This window comes from Nomascus leucogenys, chromosome X (genome assembly GCF_006542625.1).
Source record: "Nomascus leucogenys isolate Asia chromosome X, Asia_NLE_v1, whole genome shotgun sequence".
Lineage (NCBI taxonomy): Eukaryota > Metazoa > Chordata > Mammalia > Primates > Hylobatidae > Nomascus > Nomascus leucogenys.
In genome coordinates this window covers 88,187,029-88,209,162 of record NC_044406.1, presented here as the reverse complement: position 1 = coordinate 88,209,162, position 22,134 = coordinate 88,187,029, and the positions used below count along the sequence as shown (strand labels likewise).

The 22,134-nt window shown below is 39.2% G+C and overlaps 1 protein-coding gene and 1 non-coding gene across 3 annotated transcripts; one reads left to right on the top strand and one right to left on the bottom strand.

The window, feature by feature from the left end:
* Positions 1 to 328: 328 nt before the first annotated feature.
* CSTF2 (cleavage stimulation factor subunit 2) lies at positions 329 to 21,862 on the bottom strand. Of its 2 annotated transcripts, XM_003276444.4 has the most exons (15): positions 21,753 to 21,858; positions 20,608 to 20,686; positions 19,793 to 19,962; positions 18,790 to 18,926; positions 18,212 to 18,331; positions 17,960 to 18,097; positions 15,436 to 15,559; positions 14,096 to 14,158; positions 11,321 to 11,380; positions 10,533 to 10,674; positions 9,274 to 9,449; positions 8,711 to 9,003; positions 4,419 to 4,529; positions 3,506 to 3,631; positions 329 to 1,140 (listed from the first exon to the last, which is right to left on the bottom strand). In XM_003276444.4, the coding sequence occupies exons 1-14, from the start codon at positions 21,808 to 21,810 to the stop codon at positions 3,509 to 3,511; spliced, it is 1,794 nt and encodes a 597-aa protein (XP_003276492.1). In that variant the 5' UTR covers positions 21,811 to 21,858; the 3' UTR covers positions 329 to 1,140; positions 3,506 to 3,508. The 2 variants fall into 2 exon arrangements, with proteins under 2 accessions (XP_003276492.1, XP_003276491.1); XM_003276443.4 differs by lacking the exon at positions 11,321 to 11,380 and having other exon boundaries at positions 918 to 1,140; positions 21,753 to 21,862.
* Positions 19,461 to 19,593, top strand: LOC115833448. The gene has a single exon (XR_004028880.1). It is a non-coding gene; the product is annotated as a small nucleolar RNA SNORA9 (small nucleolar RNA).
* Positions 21,863 to 22,134: the final 272 nt, after the last annotated feature.

The following is a 22,134-nucleotide window of genomic DNA, read 5'->3' as shown; positions in this document are numbered from 1 at the left end:
AACCATGTTCCTCCTTAATGCCACTACGAGAGAGACGGGGTTGGGGTGGGGGGAGAGGAGGAGGCGGCGGTGAGAGAGAGAAATACTAGGCAATAAGACTCATAGATTAGAGCTAATGGCACTAATTATGTTCATACCTATCCGCAAGGAAGCAGGCAGGAGCAGACCTAATGAGCAATCTGACTGTGCTCTACATTTGGTCCACTTAAAATGAGAAGAATGTACAAGTTTTAGGTTTTTCTGTGTTTTAAGTTCCCAGAATAAATGTAGTTACAGGGTAGGGCTGCAGGTTAGGGACTGCCTGGAAGATAGGATGAAATGTATTTTGTTCATTTGATTTCTGTTTTTATTTCATCTTGAACATGTGAAAAATCAGTGGCTTTTTAAACTTTCAAAGTTGACTGCCTAGACTGATAAGTTTAAGAACACACAAGTAAATGTCAACAGTCTCTTGTGTTGCTGACACACTCAAACCAGTGCTGAAACAATTTTTGTCTTAACTCTGAATTATACATGTTCAGACCTGCTATTGAAACAAATGCATTTTGATATTTGGATTTTTCTAAACTAAACACACGGCTGTGCTAGGCTCTTTGCTCTGTTAGCCTTCTGACCATTTTATAGCTCTAAGCATGTGCTATTTTCTCCCAGAAGACTCAGAAGTGCTAGAATATTTTCAGAGGGCAAAGCCTTATAATAATTCTTACTGGAAGCAAACTAAACAAAAACCAAGTTCCAGAAAACATTGCTTCTGAGAAATTCTCAAATATCATCAAGAAGAATAATGGTTAACTTAAAATAAAAACAAAACTATGGCAATATGTTAAAGTACAATACTGCAGTAAGGGCAGAAAACACATCTAAGGTTTCACCCTTAGTGTTAAGCTTTTTAAAAGCAAAAAGGTCATGTGTATCAATTTGCAGTGTACTAAAATTGTGTTCAAAGTTTATTTCAAGTCACAGAAAATATACAAACTAAGACAACAAAATGAAGTGATTTTGTTCTGAGAGAAGGTGATGTGAGTCCTCCACCTGGCACTGATTTGAGTCATTCAAGGGTTAGGATGCAGGTCATCTTTTTTTCAATATTTCAACAAAATTATAGAATTTCCAGATTTCTTGCCAGGTATTTTTGAAAACCTGTAAGAAGAAGTTAGGATAAAGCCATTAGAAGTGAAGACAAAGCTCTCTTCGGGAAAAACTTCATGAAAAAAAATAAAAAGGCTAGGGGAGGGAGGACAGGCAAACAATTAAATCACCAGGACAGATTTGCAAGGTGTCTGTCTCCTGCCTCCTGACTCCTCAAAGCAATCAGCCCTTGCAGCAGGGTTTCTCAACCTCAGCACTACTGACATTTTGGGCTGGAGTACTAGTTGCTATTGGGAAGTGGGTGAGGGGGACCATCCTGTGCATTATGGGATGTTTGGCAGCATCTCTGGCCTCTATCCACTGAATGCCAGTAGCATGCCATACTCCCTAAAGTTGTGATGACCAAAAATGTCTCAAGACAAAAATGTCTCGAGACAATGTCCCTTACGGGGCAAAACTGCCCGTTTGAGAACCATTCATCTCTAATGACAATAGTATAGAAGTATAGAAGCCTGTCCATGATGGCAGAGATGGATCACAACCAGCTAGGTATAGGATGGAGGAAAAGCCAACACTTTAGCCATGGTATGCACAAACACCAGTAGACACATAATAAAATCTTGCCCACATAAAATTGCATAGAACCACACGTACATATACACAAATTATGACAGTTTTTTTAAAATGGTGAAAACTGAGTTTGTAGTCAAGTTAACAGTAATGTGCCAATGTCAATTTCTTGGTTTTGTACTACACTGGGTGAAGGGTACATGAGACTCCTTGTACTATTTTTCCAACTTTCCTTGAGTCTATGATTATTTAAAAATAAAAGGTAAAAAAATAGACAAAAACTTTGCCTTGTGGTTAATATGCAAGGCCTTAAACATCTTATAAGCAAAAATATAATGAAAGAAATTTCAGAAACATTTCTACCTCCACTATCCAGAAACAGTAAGCAGTAATTTTCTCACATTGTAGGGAATGCCTTCTCTGGCTTAAGTAAATTAGTAAAAGAAATAATTTTTATCTATTCCTCTGAATGTAATAGGTAGTCTATACTTTTACTAAAAAAAAAAGAATATGTGGGGTTTGTGGAATAAAACGTTAAGGTACCAAAAGTCTACCGAGCCTTCTATCTATGATAGCTTCTCATTAATTCATTTAAAGTCTAAATACATATCTGATGCATAGTTGCAGTTTAAATGTTTAAAGACATCACAAGTATGGATTAAAATGATATATTTTGTAAGAGTGGTAATTATTAACAGTTAAATGAGTTCACTATTATATAACATAAAAATAGGAATTACGGATGGGGTAAAAAGTAGAAATTTAAATTGTGCTGTCCTACCTGATAGTGGGGCAACGTGAATTTTAAACTGTTTTTAGAAAAAAGAATTGTTTATAAAATACAAAATGCTGGGGAAATTTTTTTAAAAAAGAAACACTGATACATGTATGTGTAATCAAGTTGTCACATCATTATGAAGCAGGTTACCTGGATCCTTTGTTTTTTTTTTTTTTTTTTTTTTTGACACAGGGTCTCACTCTGTGACCCAGGCTAGAGTGCAGTGGCATAATCATGGCTCACTGCAGCCTTGACCTCCTGGACTCAAGCAGTCCTCCCACCTCAGCCTCACAAGTAGCTGGAACTATAGGCACATCTCACCATGCCTGGCTAATTTTTTAAAAAATTTTTGTAAAGATAGGTCTCACTATGTTGCTTAGGCTGGTCTTGAACTCCTGGTCTCAAGTAATCCTTCCACCTCAGCCTGCCAAAGCTGAGATTACAGGGCTAAGCCACTGTGCTTGGCCCCTGGATTCTTTCTGCCTAAATGATGAGCAAGAAAAATAAGGGTAGCAGGGTACAGCGATCTCCAAAATATATAGAAACTGATGGTGATGATGGACATTTACTACCTTAAATTATGTGCTGCAATAGTTCAACATCAAAATATTCACTATAAAATAAATACAGGAAACAAAATATTTACACATTTTATTGAAATGCTTTGTATTTTTTCCATTTTGACAAGACAGTTTGGAATAAAATAATACAACTGATTGTAGAAGGATATACACCAAACTATATTTGGAGGTTTTGTCTGGGGAATGAGATTGAGGAAACAGGGCTTTTTACCTTTCACTTTCTACATTTCTGTATATGATTACTTTTATTAAACTGACCATACACTACTTTTGTCATTAGGAAAGATTATAAGCAATTCAACAACTGAACAAATATTGTATAGCTTTACTCTATCCCTACAGGAGCTGACCTACTGAAGGGTAAAGAAGAGACTAGCTGAGTGGATTGAGGGCCGCTGAGAGAAAAATCTTGTTGGTTAAGGTTAAAAGTATATACCCAGAACAGACAAGGAGCTAGTCCTACTCAGATGGAATTAAGTCTGCTCACCTATCAAGGTGCTCCAGTGGATTTCTGTATTTGTTCCTTTAAAATCAGGATACTCTGCCTTTGCTCAGGAGGCAACATGGCAATCTGGTCTGCAGTCAGTTGTAGAACCTGCATAATCAAAGCAGCCTGTACAGAGGAAAAAAAAGGTGGTGAGTTTTAATGATGGCAGCTAAAAAATACAAAACAAAACAAAAAACCCACCACCAGCTTCTGTCCAAAAAGCTACTGTAGTGGGATATGAAGCAAAATGGAAAAAGGAAGAACATTTCACACAGAAAAAAACCAACAGCCCCCCTCCAAAAAAAATAAAAAATAAAAAAAACTGGTGAGAAAAGGTACAATGAAAAGAACAAGTATAAATTAAAATACCTAAGATTAGACGATTCAAAACAGACAACTTCACGAACTCAAAGTTCCTGGAGACTAAGATGATATCTGTGAGCCCTGGAAATCCTTCAGGTTTTAATCCTGTTTTGAAAGTCTCTCTTTTTCACAAATTTTAGCCTTTCCATCAGACATAAGCTCCCCAAAATGGTCAAATATAAAAGCAGAAAGATATAATCATGGGGAATCTACTGTTGTTTTTAGGGATAAAGTAGAAAGGGAAGGAAAAAGGGTGTGGATTTTCAGATCAATCTGGCCTGAACAAGAAAAACCTGCTATTGGTAGATGAGTGTGAAATATTAAAATAAGCTGCCATTTACATCCACTTAAGAACTTCACATCCATTAAGAACTTCAGGACCAGACTCACAAATTTTCAGGTAACAATATCATAAAAGAGTTCTAAGTTAGAATAAACATCACCTCCAAAGGGACTTTGAAGACCCAGGATCGTCACATGGTAACTGTGAAAAGAGGAATCAAAAAGGCTAGAATTGTGCATAAGGAGGTAGTCAGACAGTGTTGCTTACCTTCTCATGATCCTGTGGAGTGACTTGGTTCTGCCCAGGACTAAAGCCGCCAGGTTGGCTTCCACCCTGTATATTCGCTCCTTGCATTCCTGTTCCCTGCATGACTGGGACCTATGTGTACAAAGAGAAAAAGAGAGATTTTTGGCATTTTTAATGTATAGGTAACCTGAATTCAGTAATAATGTGACAAATTATGATCTTTTTTTTTTTTTTTTTTTTTTTTTTTTTGAGACGGAGTCTCGCTCTGTCGCCCAGGCTGGAGTGCAGTGGTGCAATCTCGGCTCACTGCAAGCTCTGCCTCCCGGGTTCACGCCATTCTCCTGCCTCAGCCTCCAGAGTAGCTGGGACTACAGGCGCCCGCCACCGCGCCCGGCTAATTTTTTTTGTATTTTTAGTAGAGACATAGTTTCAATGTGGTCTAGATCTCCTGACCTCGTGATCCACCCGCCTCGGCCTCCCAAAGTGCTGGGATTACAGGCGTAAGCCACTGTGCCCGGCCAGACAAATTACGATCTCTATACAGATATGAGTAAAAAAAGCAAATCAATGACTCTGAAGATCATTTTCTACTGTCAGCAATAGCAGAAGGCAGGGTTTAGCCAGAGATCAACTAGCAAGTTCGACATACTTGCTTACAACAGCTCCAGCATCATCAACAAATACCACACAGCACAAATGGATACCACTGAATCAATCAAAATTCAGCCAAATAAGCACCGTGTAAACTGAGAGCACCCTGGAAACTAGTGCTCACTGGAAACACAAATGAAAGCCAACAGAGTCTAGAGAAAATGTATGCTGGTCCACTGGGGAAGTTACATTCACAGGGCCACCCCCTACCCTAGTTCAATCAGACACAGGTAGTTTGTCCCAAAGGGCCCTATCCCACAAGTGAGGCAGAGATGTTCATAATGTTAGAGAAGCAGAAAGGCAATGGGAAGGCCTCCAGGAAAAAGACTGCTATTAGCCCAACATTTGCTGTTTATAGCTTTCCATAGAGAACATATGGCAGATGCTTTCTGCTAAATGTAGATCAAAAAATATGACTGACTTGAGTGAAAGAACCAAGTACAGTGATATCATACTTACTGGTATTTAAGATCTTCAGTGAGTTCAACCCTTTGCAAGACTACCAGAACCCAAGGAAAAGACCTCTTGAGTACCAAAGGTAACTGTTAGAATGTCCCTATACAAGCATTACGTTCACACTCAGGCATTCACCCAGGGCTTAGGTACTCTCTTAATAAACACATATTGTTAACAAACTTGTTACCTGCTTACCCAGCAGATTAGAAGCAGCAAAACATAAAAGAAATACGGATAAACAACTGTTAGGAGCAGATACCACTTCAGCAATATGAAGAGCCAGGTGACAGCCTGACAGTGAAGGAGACCAGAAACCAAACAGGAGATAACTATGTTTTGTATTATGGTATAGACAATAATGAATCTATTTAATGATGATCTTGAGTAGTCAAAACTGATTGAACTATTTTTTTGTATCCTGTTCAAGAAAGGAAATATCAAATACATCTTATAATTTTTTATTTAAAAAGTTAAAAAAACTTGGTAGAATAGTTCTATTATCTGGAACATTCACTTACATGCATTAACTCATTTCCCAAAGACAATGGATAGATGAAACATTAGTACAGATTTGTACAGACTGCTAGAATATTATCACTGTTCTGTTCATTATCAATACTGAAACCAGAGACAAGTTTCCAGAGACCAGTCTGAACATTAACGAGCTATTATGGGTCTGAAACACCTATGAGTATAATCTTTTTTTTTTAAATTTTTTATTTCCGTAGGTTATTGGGGAACAGGTGGTGTTTGGTTACATGAGTTTATAGCAGCACAATTCAGAATTGAGTATAATCTTTTTGAAGCTTTAATCTGAGGTACTGTAATTGTGATCTAACCACTCAATAACGGCCATTTTAAGTTTCTAGGTGTGCTTGTTCTAGGCAGATAAGTACTAGCAAGAGTGACCATACATCTTGGTTTCCCTAAGATAGTCCCAGTTTATGTTTTTGCCTCCAAGTAAAGTAACAGCACTTTCTTTCATGTTCTCCTTTAGATGATAAATTATATAATCACCCTAGTAATAATAAGCCTTTTGCCCACAAGTTTCTAACTAAGTGGACTAGAGTTAATTTTAAAATCTAATTTAAAAGTATGAATTAAGGACATGTTAAGTTTTAAAAAAAGGTACAGAACAGTGAAAGGGGAAAAATAAGAATATATATTCATATTTTCCAGAAAGTAACATGAAAAATCTAATAAAAGTGATTATCTACAGGACCTAGGGGGCCACAGGGGAGACAGGCATAGGAGAGGAAGGTTCCTTTTAATTTAAGATGTGGTCTCACTATGTTATGTAGGCTGGCCTCCAACTCCTGGGCTCCACTGATCCTCCTGCCTTAGCCCAGAGTAGCTGGGACTACAGGATTCTATCCTGGCTTTTTTTTTTTTTTTTTTTTAAAGATGGGAGTCTAATATGCTGCCCAGGCTGGAGTGCAGTGGCTAGTCACAGGTGCGATCAGAATGCACCACAGCCTCAAGCTCCTAGGCTTAAATGGTCTTCCTGCCTCAGCCTCCAGAGTGCTGGCACTACAGGTGCATGCCACCATGCCTGGCTTGAAGTTCTTAATACATACATCTTTTATAGATGAACGAATATATATATTTATAAGTTAATATATTAATTTAAAATTTTTTTAAAGGTTTGAAGATAAAATTTGTATTTTCTCTTGCCTCAGATCTAATTGGCTTTATAGAATCTACTAATGAAAATGATATAAACCTAGTATTAGGGTAATAAGTTCAAGTACCAGCAGAGAGAAAGGAGCAAAATATTATCCAGAAATGTTCTTCCAACCCTTACTTGCAATGTCTTGCACCACAGAACTATCAGTAAAATTACATAAGTGCATTATGTAGTTATTTGTTTGTTATCTGTCTTCCCAACCAGAATGTAAGCCCATGGGGGAAGGGGCTTTGTTCTGTTCACACTGCAGTATTCCCCGTACCTAGATCTATGTTTGGTACACAGTAGGTACTCAATAAATATTTGCTGAGTGACAGAATGAATGCATAAAAACCATTTCTGTTACTAGGCTACTGACCATAGAGAGTACAATAAAAATCAAGGCCCACAAACACTTCAAACACAATAGAGAACAGTTTTATTCTACACATAGCAAAAAAACCCTCTATTTGTATTTCATATTACAGAGGAGGGGGTAGACACATATCCACACATATACACACACACAAATGTGCAGATAACAGGACAGAGTAGTAAAGTGGAAAAAGTAGTGGCTTCTGTTCCTTGCTCTTCCACTTTTTAGTCATGTGAATTTGGTCAAGTCACCTGAATTCTTGGGCCTTAATTTCCAAACCGATAAACTGAGGGAATTAGACGATTGATGTGTTCCATTCCAGCTCTGCCATTATCTTTCTCTCTCTCATACACACAGACATGGGGAGGAAGACATATAAAAAAATAGAAGAGAGAAGTACACAGAGGAAGGGGGGAAAAGGAAGGTGGAGCGGTTAGAAGGAAATGAAGGTGCCAGCATATAAAAACTCAGGAAGAAACACACATACCACCTCTCCACAACCAAGTGGAGATGAAGAGGGAGCATGTACACACAGGCAGAGAGACCCAAATAAAAGAGAGGAGATAAGACTTCGGTTCCAGACCTTTTAAGGTGATTATTAATAAACTGCCTTTCACATTCCACTGTTCACTTAGGCTATGTGATGACAATAAATTAACACAGGTCTCTGTAAACCTAAGATTATCTAAATGGCCACTAACAGCTCTTCATATACTCTAACCCAGGGTTCCCAGTCAGGGTTCACATTAGAATCATTTGGGGGAAGTTTTTCAAACTATCCATGCTCAGATCCTACTGATAAGAGATTCTGAGTTATACCTGGAATGAGATCCGGGCAAGTATATTTTGGAAAAAACCGTGTACATGATGGTGGTTTGTACCCCAATGAAGACTACTTTCTAACCCCTAAATTTTCAGGGGCTCTGCTCCAAATGAATAGCTACTTATTGTGGGATAAGGTTGTTTTTTTTTTTGAACTACAATCCTGATAGCCAGAAAATCACCACCCTAAGGGATAGAGAAGCTACAGGGAGATCCGAGTCTTCCCTTTCTAATAAGCTAAGAAACAGCCCAAGTCAGAAGGCAGTAATAATTAGGCTCAATAATCAATTCCTGAATAGATCAAGATTTCACTTGGATGCCAGAAGTCAGTGTTACACATACCTGTCTGGATCCCTGGGGGACAACCGCCCCCATGTTAATTGGACTGGGACCCTGCATTCCACTAGGTATAGGTCCTCTGGGGCCAGGCACTGGGCCTCTGGTATCCATGCCTCTGGCCTCCATCCCTCGGACTTCCATCGCACGGGCCTCCATCGCTCGGGCCTCCATTGCACGAGCTTCCATCGCACGGGCCTCCATCGCACGGGCCTCCAATCCTCTGGCATCTAACCCTCTTGCCTCCATGGCTCGCGCCTCCATCCCTCGTGCATCTATTCCTCGGGGATCCCTCCCACCTATAAAGAAAATTGTAAGAAAACCATTATGTAGCTACTTGCATGTACTGCAAGAATGATGAACAATCCAAGAAAGATAGAAATCTCTTCTAGTCACATTTGCCCCCTTAGCTATTAACATATGAGACTATTGTCTCCTCCCCAGTTTCTCAGATTTGTAGATAAACCTTAAAGATGCTTGCAAACCTACTGTTCCAGCATTCTTTATCCCAGATTAGAGCCTAAGACAGCTGAGTTCATTATGGCATTTGCAATGTGATCTCCCCTTACCTCTGCCATCCAAGGGTGGACCCCTCTGATCTAGCATGGGTCCTCTTGGTTCTGCCATTAGAGGTCTGGGCTCGGGTAATGGCCCTCCCCTCAGTTCATGTGGGGGTGGTCCTCGGCTCTCATGGCCAGGGACATGGTGCATGGGTGGACCCTGATGAGGTGGTCCCAAGTAACCTCTGGAGATGGAGAAAAATGTTATATTTTAAAATAGAACAAAAAAACAACAAAGTACCAACCAGATCAGTAAGTAAACATCCAACAAAGAGCTGATGTAAACAGTCTATGAATACTAACAAGAAAATAACACCAAATAGATGGAAGAAAAGCTACAGAGATATAAATCCACGTATTCTAGAATTTTGTATTTGGTTCATAATTAGGGAGGAATCAATGAATATTCATTGTATGTATGAGTTTGCAGAACAATGCATAAGAACATGAGCTCTGGATTCAGGCTGTATGGGTTCAAATCTAGGCTCTATCACTTATTAGCTGTGTGATATTGGACACATTACTTAACTTTTCCACACATCAGTTTCATGTGTAAAATGGGACTAATAACGGTATCCATCTCACAGGATCTTGTGGATTTAATAAGATGATCCAAGTAAAGTACTCAGAGCAGAGTCAGAGGTATGATCTCCATTAATGTCAATTATTATTATTGCTATTATTATTTTATTTATTTATTTACTTTTGAAATGGAGTTTCACTCTTGTTGCCCAGGCTGGAGTGCAGTGGCATGACCTCAGCTCACTGCAACCTCCACCTCCTGGGTTCAAGAGATTCTCCGGCCTCAGCCTTCCAAGTAGCTGTAATTATAGGCACCCGCCACCACGCCCGGCTAATTTTTCCATTTTTAGTAGAGACGGGATTTTGCCATGTAGGCCAGGCAGGTCTCAAACTCCTGACCTCAAGTGATCCACCCGCCTTGGCCTCCCAAAGTACTGGGATTACAGGTGTGAGCCACTGCACCCGGCCTATTATTGCTATTATTAATATTTCCACTACTATAAATTTCCCTGTTCAAGTATGTATACTAAAATTTCCAATTTCTAAAAATACAGTAGCTCAAAATGACATACTCAAGTACATAGTTCTGCCTTAGGAGAAGTGCTTATCCTTTGACAGTGGCCATAAATATTGATCTATCTTTTGAAGTAGGCAAACAGGTACAACTGGTACAGAAAGATTTTGTTCTCAGGGAAGAAGGGACAATTCTTATTTATTCAACTGTTTCCTTCTATGTTAATGCTTACCTAGGCTCTACCTCTCCAGTTACAGAAAGTAAAGTGCCTCCCCGTGGATCATTCGGAGCATCTCCTAACAAGCCTCGAGGGGTTGGGACATTGGCAGGCAAGGATCCCCGCTGCATAGCTGCTCTGGGGTCTTGCATCGGCACTGACAGGGAAACAAACGGGGAGTTACTGCTGTGAAAGACACATAAGCAAACAAGAAATGACTCTATATACCACTGACAACATAATTCAGACACCTTAGAGTGGGTGAAACCTCACCACAGCAGAATCCTCTTGCAGCTCAAGAACAGAAGCAGGGTGTAGGCAGAATCTGTGCCATGTCAGAGGTATGGATGGAATTATATAAAGAGCAAACTGGGGAGCAACCTGCCAAGGACTAGCACTGCGACCTGGAGAAACTTATGCTCCTGGTTTTCCTTCTAATCAATCTTAGTTCAAGGACCAGAGTCACAAAAGAGAAGTAGAGTCTTGGCATATGTGAACACTGCCATGGCTCTGCAAGAACCCGCTGTCTCCTTACAGACTGCTATTCCATCCAAGCCTCCTGACACCAGTAGGGAGGGAGTACAGCCTCGGACAGATGCCCATATCATCCATGTTCTCTGCCCTGTGTGAAGAGGTCAATCTTAGGCTTGTGGCCTCAACAGGAAAAAATTCAAAAACAAAAACCCAAAAACACTACCCTTTTGGGTTCTGAACGCGAGGATGACTGCCAAGCAGCTCTTTTCCTCTCAACGTCCCACCCTGAACACCACAAGCAAAAGGAAACCCACAGATACAATGGGTACCTTGAACTCGCTCAATTGATGCAGGCCCGGCGGGTCCCACGGGCGAGTGCTGTAGGGTTCCTAGGTAAGCAGTAAGTTCAAAAGGAGAAAGAGCAGACACTTAAAATAGCTTGCATACACACGCAGAAACACACACACATGGAGATTGAGATTTACACATATAAGTTAAAAAGCCAAGAGTTCATCGGCTTGCTCCAGGCTACAAAATCTCCCTAAACTACACTAGCTCCTTTGGGTCTCTGAAACAGTTTCATTTTGACCAGATAGCTTTTGAAAGGGAATCCCATGGGGGCACTGGTTTGATCTAGGTGGGAATAACCTGACATTTTCGATTTTCACCTCTGCTACTAGTTTTCCCTTAGGTCTCCTTATGAATCATTAGGAAAAAAAAATACATAAAAAGGGTAGTTTTGAATCTTCTAGTTATGCAAAGAACATAAATGTAGTTTCAGAAGCAAAACATAAAAGAAACTGCACTGAATCTGGAAGGCAAGATTCATTCTTAAGCGGCCATAACTGAAGTATGGCAATTCTATTTTTGTCACATTTTAAAGCACAAAAATTTCTGCTGTCAAACGTATCAGATGGGGAAATGCAGTGAATGAACTTTACATGATGAAAGAGAATATCACTCCACAAGAAATACTCTGCCACAGCAAGTCTTTGATAATAAACATCATGACAACAGCAAACAAAGACTAACGAGATGACATGGGTACCAACACTAAACAAACATGGCAGGGAAGCAAGAAGTATCTTCTCAAACATCTCCATCTCCTTTCAGCATTACAAATGTACAAAAGCAGCATGGATTTCAGGAAAAGACAAACTAGGCACACACGAAAAGACTCTTGCTTCCTCTGCTGGGTACTGAAGGAAACTATAAAAGAAAGCTAATCTCACTGTCTCTGCATGAAGACATCCTGGAAATACCCTCAAAACGTGAGTCATTTCCCTTTGCCAATTTCTGACAAAAAGGTGAAGATAACTATAACAGGAAGATGTCTTGTGCAAGTATGCGTTAAACAGCTAAAACCCGATGGATTGAGTGCTGGTCCCATGACAGGTAGAAGTATGACTGAAACTCTAATACCTTCTCATTACTGCAGAAATACTCTGGGGAACATATATGATCTATTGACAGTGGTGCGGTGGGGATAGGGGGGCGTACAATAGCACAAAAGCATGGGATGCTTAGAGAAAATATGAGGTATTTGGCCAGGGAGTTCATCCTGCTGTCAGACATCTAACAAGAAAAAGTTAATTCTGTCACTTCAGCAACCAACCCCAGTGTAAAAACCACAGGCTTGTATATTAATATGTTTATGTATGTATGTGTGTATACGTGTGTGTGTGTGTGTGTGTGTGTGTGTGTATTTTTTCTTTTGAGACAGGGTCTTGCTCTGTTGCCCAGGCTGGAGTGCAGTGGTGCCCGATTATAGCTCACTGCAGCCTCAACCTGTTGGGCTCAAGTGATCCTTCCACTTCGGCCTCCCAAGTAGCTGGGACCACAAGTGCACATCACTATTGCCCAACTAGTTTTTGTATTTTTTATAGAGACGGGGTTTTGCCATGTTGTCTAGGCTAGTTTCAAACTTCTGAGCTCAAGCAATCCACCCACCTTAGCCGCCCAAAGTGCTGGGATTACAGGCATGAGCCACTGTGCCTGGCCAATATTTTGCTTTTTAAATGGGTTCCACTTATAAGCCATATGCTACAAAAGAAAAAACCTTAAGCTTCTCTATGCTTGTCCAAAACAGTCTTTCCCATCATCTTATTCCCAAGGAATAAGAGTAGAAGACACTGAAGAATATACTTGGAAGTTAACAGAGGCAGTGTGGAGTGACAGAAAAAGGACAGATTCTGGAATCAAAGACTTCTGAATCTTAGCTCTGCCACTTACTAGTTGGAAGAGAGAATAAGAGCACAAAATCCAGTCCACATTACTCATACATTAATATTTACTTACCTTGTCCCCTTGAGAAAGTAACTTATTCTGAGCTTCCAACTCTTTGCCTGTAAAACTGAGGTGCTGCCACCTAACTCACAAGATTATTTATGAACATTAAAGTGGCTGGCATATAGTATGCACTCAGTTCCTTCTCTTTTCTTACCATCTCTCCTCCTAGCATTGTTTCCAACTGAACCACTGCACTTTCTTGTCCTTCAAACTCCAGTAACATGACGAAATAATGTGGAGATTTTGGGGTGGCAGCTACTGTTGTATATAGCAGTACAGCCACGGCACAACAGACGTTCATTAAGTAGGCTTTACAGACCTATGATCCCCTCCCAGTTTTCTCTGGGGTTTAAATCTAGTCTTCTACATACCCAGCCACATATTTACATGCTCATTATTAAAATTCCTTACTCAGTCAACAGATATCCATACAGGGAGAGAGAACATGTCAGTGGAATTATTAGACTAGGAATCAGGAAACAAACGATCCACTTGCTTCATTATCAATTCTTGTACAGCTGGACTCTGAATCACCAGGTGGAAAGCCTAGACCAGCACTGTCCAATAGATTTTTATGATGATAGAAATGTTCCATATCTGCAATGTCCTGTGTGGTATCCACTAGTCACCTATGGCCACTGAGCACTTGGAATGTGGCTATTGTGACTGAGGAACTGAGTTTTAAATTTTACTTAATTTTAATTAACTTAATATTGAAATAGCCATGGGTGGTTAGTGGCTGCCATATTAGATACTGTGGATGTGGAACACTTCCAAGACCAATTAACATTAGTCAGACATTAATATTTATTTACCTTGTCCCCGTTCCATGGACACTGGTCCACTTCCTGGCATTCCAACCTGAGCCTGCATTCCTCCTAGAAGATAAAGGGCAGACAAAAAAAAACACCAATTAGAACAGCAGAAAAGAAAAATTAGAACAGTGGCTGAGTTTACAAATTTCCTCATTCTGATCCACAAGCAGAAACCTACAAAGGAAGATATTCAACAATGCAATGAGAGAGAAGATGGGGTTTGTTAGTATATTTACAACTTGTACTTTATGTTTCAGTGACAGAATAGTGACTTCAATAAGAATAATTCATCTCATTGGTTACCAAACTCTTGGCAGGAAGCTCTTCTATAATACAGGAAAACAATGTCACTTACCCATGGACCTCCTGTCATGGAAGATAATTTAAATACAAGTATAACTCTATTAGGATAAAGTAGATACACAACAATCCTAAAGTAGATACAAAAAATTCCTGAGTTTGCAGAAATTTCTTTAAAAAATCTCTTCTTCCATTCCTCATCAACTTAGCTCTGCAGACTGGATTCTCTACAGAATAGAACAATTTAGAATTAAATCATTCTCCATGAGTAGTGTTGTACTCAACCTACCCTAGATTAGATAAATTAACAAAAAGCAAGTTTGTTACATAAAAAAACTTTAAATATTGGTAATACATCATGTGTTCATACAGATGTTTCATATGGGGAATCATTATTTCACTCAATCTTCTTAGTTACAGTTTTTGAATAAGGAACAGTTACAAGTATATGAGCAATACTCATTAATTGCCGATCTATACACTTTCAATAAATGTATATAGCTTTTAAATTTCTCTTTTTCCCTTTTGTTGTTTGTGCTGATTATGTTTGTTAAAATACAATTTTACGTCAGTTTAATATTATATAACAAATGTGACCTTGTATTTTTTGTGTTTTCTTCATGAGCTTTTGAACCTAATCTAACAGTTCATTCATATTTAGCAGAGTAACAACTACATTAGTTTTTATTCCTTCCATCTTACTCTACATTTATTATTACTTATTTTACACTGTCTCTTCCTTTTTTCCTTTTCTCTATTTTTGCTGGCTTGATTTCGTTTCCACTCATTCCATTTTCCCCCTTGTTAACTTGGAAGTTTTACTATGCTCTTTCACTTTACTGTCCCTTTCCCTGTTCTTATAATTAGACATATAGGATTTAACGTAAGAAATCTACTATTTCCTCCACCTAAGATATATACTTTCTAGCTGTGTATTAATTTTACCTAAGGATCCCATTATCATATTTGGCTGCACTGCAACAGTGGCTATGACAAAACTTTAGCAAGTACTGAAATGGTGAAGACTAAATGAAACTTACCTCCAGGAGCTAAGGAACCAGGGCCAGGTCCTGTGACAGCAGCTGGTATTTGCCCTGGTGCTGGAACTCCACCCTGCATAGAAGCTTGCATCAGAGGAGGTGCGCCATTGACATGCATTCCACCCTGACCAAGAAAAAAAAAACAGAGTATGTACATGCCTCTGTGGCTACTCAATATACTAAGTCTATGACCTTAAAAGTCCTCTTCAAATGAACAGCCCCAAATATACTACTAAACATCCTTTTTGTATGGCATGTCTTATGCAGCATTAGATTTGTCACACACTTTAAACTCCACAGAAGCAAGTTGCAATACACGGCATGAGCCTGGTTATATGGAACACGGTTAAGATGGAACATATTCTCAATGTAGAGATTGACAAGTCTTATCTGTGTGGCAAGGCAGCACATAGCACCTATTGTTAACTGCATGATTGGGGCTGGCAATAAGAGTAAAAAAAAAAAAAAAAAAAAGAAAAGGAAAAAAAAAAAGCCCTAAACCCAAAAAACATAAAAGGAGACTGGGACTCTTCTAAAAAAAACAACTGCTGGTAGTCCACGTTTTTAAAATTAATTTTTTTTTTAATTTAACCAATCTTTTCTCACTCCTGTCCTTAGATATAAATCTGGTTTTGGGGAAATGTGAAATTTTTTTTTTAATGCTACATTAAAACTCGTTGAGAAAAAGAGAATGTCATCTTTTCCTCTGTGCATTCCCCAAAAAACTGACTAGTCCCTTGAATTAGAAACAGTTCAATAAATAAAGAATAAAAGCCAAGTTATATAAAAAAAATTACATACACGTTTAAGGAACACAAAACTCTACAAAAGAAAAGGAAGAGCTGTATAGGAAAGTAGTTAAGAGAAAACTGGCTGTGAGGTCAGATAAAACCAGGTTCAGAACTAGATCTGCCACTTATAATTGTGTCAGTTTTTGGACAAGCTAACCTCTCTGGGCCTTAGTTTTTTTTTTCTATCTCTGAAAATGTATTTATTTATTTAGAGCAGGGGTTGGCAAACTATGACCCATGAGCCAAATTGGGCTCACTGCCTGGTTTTATAAACAAACTTTTAATGGAACACAACCACACACACTTGTTCACATATTGCCTATGGCTGATTTCATACTACCATGGCAGAGTAGCTGTGGCAGATCCTGTGACTTGCAAAGCCAAAAATATTTACTGTCTGATCATTTACAGAAAAATGTTTGCTGGCCCCTGCCCTGTACCTCTGCCAACCTGAGAGATGAAAAATGGTAGCTTATTGTAGTTTCTATTTACATTATCTTATAACATTACATATATAAATGATAATTTACTATATTATCTTATTTTGAGGTTGAATACATTTTTATATATTTACATTTCTACTTCTGTGAAATATCGATGTCTATTTCCCATTTTTCTACTGGGTTGTTGGAAATTTTCTTACTAATTTATAGGAGGCCTTTTAAAATTTATTATGAAAAATTACAGATATACAAATCATATAGAAAATAAAATAGCCACCCAGCTTAGGAAATAAATAAGTAAATAAAATAAACCAATGGCCTGTATGGTCTTCATCAATTGCATCCTGTGCTCTCTTCTCCTTAGATAACCACTAAGACGTCTTCTTAATGTTTTAATTTTATATGAATCATTACATACTCAATATATTATTTTGCAACTCACTCCACATATTTTGGGGATTTATGCAGAAACATATATCCTACATTTCGGGAATGCATCCATATTCACTTAGTTTCATGTCCGTATGCTACTGTTTTGGAGTTATTTGTGTTGACATTATGTATCCTAGTTCATCTTAACTGCTGTATGGAATTATGTTTTTCAAAGTTATTCATGTTGATACCTGTAGTTTATTTAACTGTTGTACAGTATTTCACTGGATGAATGTACCACACATTTTCTCCATTCTTCCACTGATGTACATTTAGGACATTTCCAATTTTTCACTCTAAGGCAATAAACATTCTTGTGCATGACTATGGGCTCTTTATTAGTCTGTTGTCCATCACATGTGTGGTAAATACTTTTTCTCAATTTGTCATGTCTTTGATACTTTTTTTTTCTTTATATAGAAATTTTTTAGTTTTCAAATATATCAATTTTTTATGGCTTTAGGGTTTTGCATCATGCTTTGAAAGCAAGCTTTACTTTTTTCATCAGTAAGAATGGAGATAATAAGAGTGCCAACCTCATACAATTGCTTTGAGGATTAAATGAGATAATGCATATGGAATAACGAAGTGCCAACCACAGTGCCAGGCATGCACATACACACAAAGTTAGCTTATAAGAAAAGGGCATACAGGAAGGATCTCTTTGTTTTACAAACTTGGAATCGAATCTATATTCATTCAGATGTCATGTGCTCTGCAACCTGGAAATTGCTTTTATGCCTGGAAATTGAAATTATCATCTCTGGTTCCTGACCATTCTTCTTTCAATATATTCTCCTAAAAAGAAAATGACATTCTAAGACAGATACAAAAAAACGTTAAGGGATAAAGCCCTACCAAAGACTGAGCCTGAGGGGCCTGAGGATTCTGCTGGTTCATTGACACATTGGATCCTGAGCCAGGCCCAGCACCATGGACTGGCTGAGGGTTGCCTGCAATCAGCGTTGGGATATTTGTCTGGCGATGCAGAATTTTCTAAAAAGTGAAAAGACAAACCTATGAGCTGTCTGTTTAACAAAGCAATCAGGTAGTTCCTATCCCACTCAAGGTTTACCCGACCATTTCCATAAAAGAACCAGAATCACTCACCAGGGCAATTTCCGGATCCACAATTCTCATCACTACCTGTGCTTGCAGCAAAGCATAAGCCAGTTGAGGGTTCTGAAGCAACATGTTCCGTGCCTCCTGGGGACTATTCTGGACACAGAGCTGAGAAGACAAGCAGATTCAGGTTTAATACTTATGACTTAGAAACTGATAGTGATTTAGAGCCATTCCCCTCTGAGAAATGTAATATTCAAGAGGCTCTTTATCATTAGTTTTTGCATGGCACAAAAAAAACCTTGGTCATGGCAGGCAAGAGAAGAAAGAGGCATTTCAAATACTGTGATACTATCATTTAGGAAAAAAGCCAAATTTTAATATCTACATCTGACATCTATAGGCCACAAAACTCCAGCTGGATTGTTTGGATAGCTGTGTTTGTGTACAAAAATAGAAAGCTCTTCGTACAAAATGTAAAATATACTGTGTACATACAGAATATTGAAGGTGCAAGAAATGGTGGTCCACAGACAATTTCTATTTGAGCTCAGGGAACTAATTCAAGTAACTCCTTGAAAACCTGATGTGATTTGCTTTATTCATAACCTAATGCCTCCTCCCACCTTCATTTGTTTCATCAGCTCAAACATCTGCTCTGGTGGAAGGCTGGCAACTGCTTTGCTAATGGACTCAGGGGCATCCTCAGGACTGATGGTCTCTCCATAAGGTGACTCAATGACAGGGGCACCAGTGCCAAGGCCTAATCAAGAAGAAAGTACAAGAAAGTTAGGGAGGCAAAACAAAAAGCTAAATCATTTCAAATATCTACTTTTCAGGGCTGCTGTAAGAACCAGCTGATAATTTTAGATTCTCCAGAGCTGAGAAATAAATGATGTGAAAGCCTCTTGTTTCTGTGGAGGAAAATGAGAGTGTATTCTCTGTTCTCAGAGGAAAGCTGGGGATCATGATCACATGGAAGGATAATGTTAACCTAAGTTAGAGAACTAGGCACATTGACTTCTTTTGACAAGTCATTTCAGAAACAAAAGGTTAAAAGAGAAAAATACACTAATTTCAAAAATTCCTGAAAACAGTGACAGGAAATGACTAATGCCATAGTTAGTACTACTAATGGCTTGATGAATTTGAATTCATCTTTAACTGGAAATAACTCCATAGCAATGGAAAATTTCTTCTTTTTTTTTGAGACAGAGTCTTGCTCTGTCACCCAGGCTGGAGCAACTGAAGAATTTCTAATGTCAACTTTCTCTGTTTCTTAAAGATATACACTTACTAGCAAGCCTCCAGCATGCTTAGGTCTGCAGTGACCCTATGCATTCCTACAGTGCTTGCCAGAACAGTTTTGAAACGGTTTGAGGCCTTGCCCTGCTCCATCCAGAGCAAGGGTATAGAAATTTCAGACAATTACTTGAAAAAAAATTTATAAAAAATTTTTAAAAAGATACATACAATACTTGCCTAACTCAGGCACATCAGGTCAGTCAAGTAATAAACAAGCTGTGTGGCTAACCATTTCAGCATATTCTAAAACATATCAGAAATGGAAAATCTTCATTGTTACATCTTTACTAACTCATACTGCATCCAAGTTGGATTTGTACTCACTCTTCAGCTCTTCTTTGTTCTTTTCACTGGCAGCATTGTCCACTCGAAGTGCTCTCCCACTGAATTCGCGCCCATTCAGGTTCCGCATGGCACTAAGTGCTGTCTCTTGGTCTTGGTATTCACAGAAGCCATAACCCTTTGGCTTTCCTGTCTCTCTATCGTATACCAATCTGGAGAGCAGAACCAAGTGTCAGGAACAAATGTTACACACATACAGGGTTCCTGCTAACATTGCCATGCTTCAATTGGGCCCACTGTAACATAAATAACCTTATATCTCTGACAGCCTCACAGAAATATTTTTTAAAACTTTTTCTTTTTTTTTTTTTTCCTGAGATGGAGTCTTGCTCTGTTGCCCAGGCTGGAGTGCAGTGGCATGATCCTGGCTCACTGCTATCTCTGCCTCCCGGGTTCAAGCAATTCTCCTGTCTCAGCCTCCCGAGTAGTTGGGACTACAGGCATGCGCCACCATGGCGGCTAATTTTTGTATTTTTAGTAGAGACAAGGTTTCACCACATTGGTCAGGCTGGTCTCAAACTCCTGACCCCAGGTGATCCACCTGCCTCGGCCTCCCAAAGTGCTGGGATTACAGGCGTGAGTCACTGTGCCCTGCCTAAAAAACATTTTTAATGAAAAAAACATATTTTAGGTAAGAATAAATGTGAATTGTATAGTATATCAATTATCTCAATAAAGCTGTTACAAGAACAAAATGTATGTGAAAAGTCACCAGTAAAGAAAACCTGCCATTATTACTAAGAGCCAAATCTGTGGTGATTTTTAAGCTCCCACCATGAAGTAAAAGGGGATCTCACCTGAAACTAACAACAGGTCCAACCTCAGAAAAGATGTCCTTCAACTGCTCTTCAGTAGCTTCATAAGGAATGTTCCCCACTAAGGAAGAAAATAGGTAACATTAAAATTCTGAGTTTATAACATAGATCTTTAGTGAGAAAGTAAACAATAGAGCATCTACTTATATCATCAAATATAAGATTCAAAATAGTGTTCTCCAATCCCAATTCCATTGTATTTCTTCAGACCTCTTAACAAAGGAAATATGCCACTGAAACTAAATACAAAATGTGTAGGTACTCTCAAATGTTAGTTCTCAGACTGATCTGACAAGTGTTAGATTTTCCTTAACTTTGTTGCAAATAAATACTTCGGCACTGGTATTTACCTAAAGATCTGCAAGTTTCATCAGTGACTACAAAAAATATCAATGTTATTTAATATAATTTTTAAAACAGGTTCATATGTATTTCCACACATACAACATTTAAGGAAGAATGACGATGAATGTAGTGAAGGATGTTTAAAAAGTATTCTGAACTACTTTGTCATGTCCCTTTCAAATGGTACTCTAAAATAATCACACGTATTTTTAAAAACAACTTATTTCAGCCAAAAAGATAATTCAGAATCGTTTCGATCCTTTTTAAAATTCCTCTGAGGAGGTCTTAATAGTTCATTCATTCATTCACTTACAAGCCCTCTCAGGACACCAGGTGGCCGCTACCACTATTGATGAACTAAAATGTTACAGATAAAAAGCAAAGGATGAAAGTCCTTAGGAGAAGACAGGAAGTGGACACTAGGATCTATACTCTCAGCATATAGTCTGTATTCTGGGGCAGAGGATGAGAAGTAGTACGGGACAGTGAGGAGCTGTTGCCGTGCGCCTTCTCCTCTAGAGAATAACTGAAGCTCATGAAAGGAGAAACGCACAGAAGCTGAACGCTAGTCTAACTTCCCCACTGATATTGCGGAAAGCCTACGAGATCTCGGCAGAATGGGAACATCCCTTTGCTCATGAGTCCACCAGGTTGGACGCCCTACAGGATAGGCAGGGAGAACTGCGCGTCCGAACCGTCAGCGGCTCCGGTAGCGATTCATGAGATAGGAGGTGCAGAGGGGAGTCCCTCCCCGAGGCTTGACTCCAACGAATTCCTCTCACCGAACACAGAACGTAGAGAACGATCCACCGCTGGGTCTCTCACAGTCAAACCCGCCATAGCTCTGTTGAGTCGGCTTCCGGTGCGCCAAAGCACACTTCCGTACGGAGCACAAGCCCAGCGCTGGGCACGCTTCCGTACGGCGCGTGAGCCGGAAGTGCCTGGGCGGAACGGACGCAGAGCCCCTCCCCTGGCGACATTCTGTTAGCCGCAGGCGCGAGTTGCGTCCGCCGGAGGGCTAAACTCCCACCCCTGAGATTAACTCTGTTCCGAGCTAGATGCAGGCGAGTCCAGGCTAATTTGAAGGGTTTCAGCCTGCAGACTTCCTTCTTATTAATTTTCTCTTAGGTTGATGCAAGTACTCCTCAACCATAATAAAGGCGC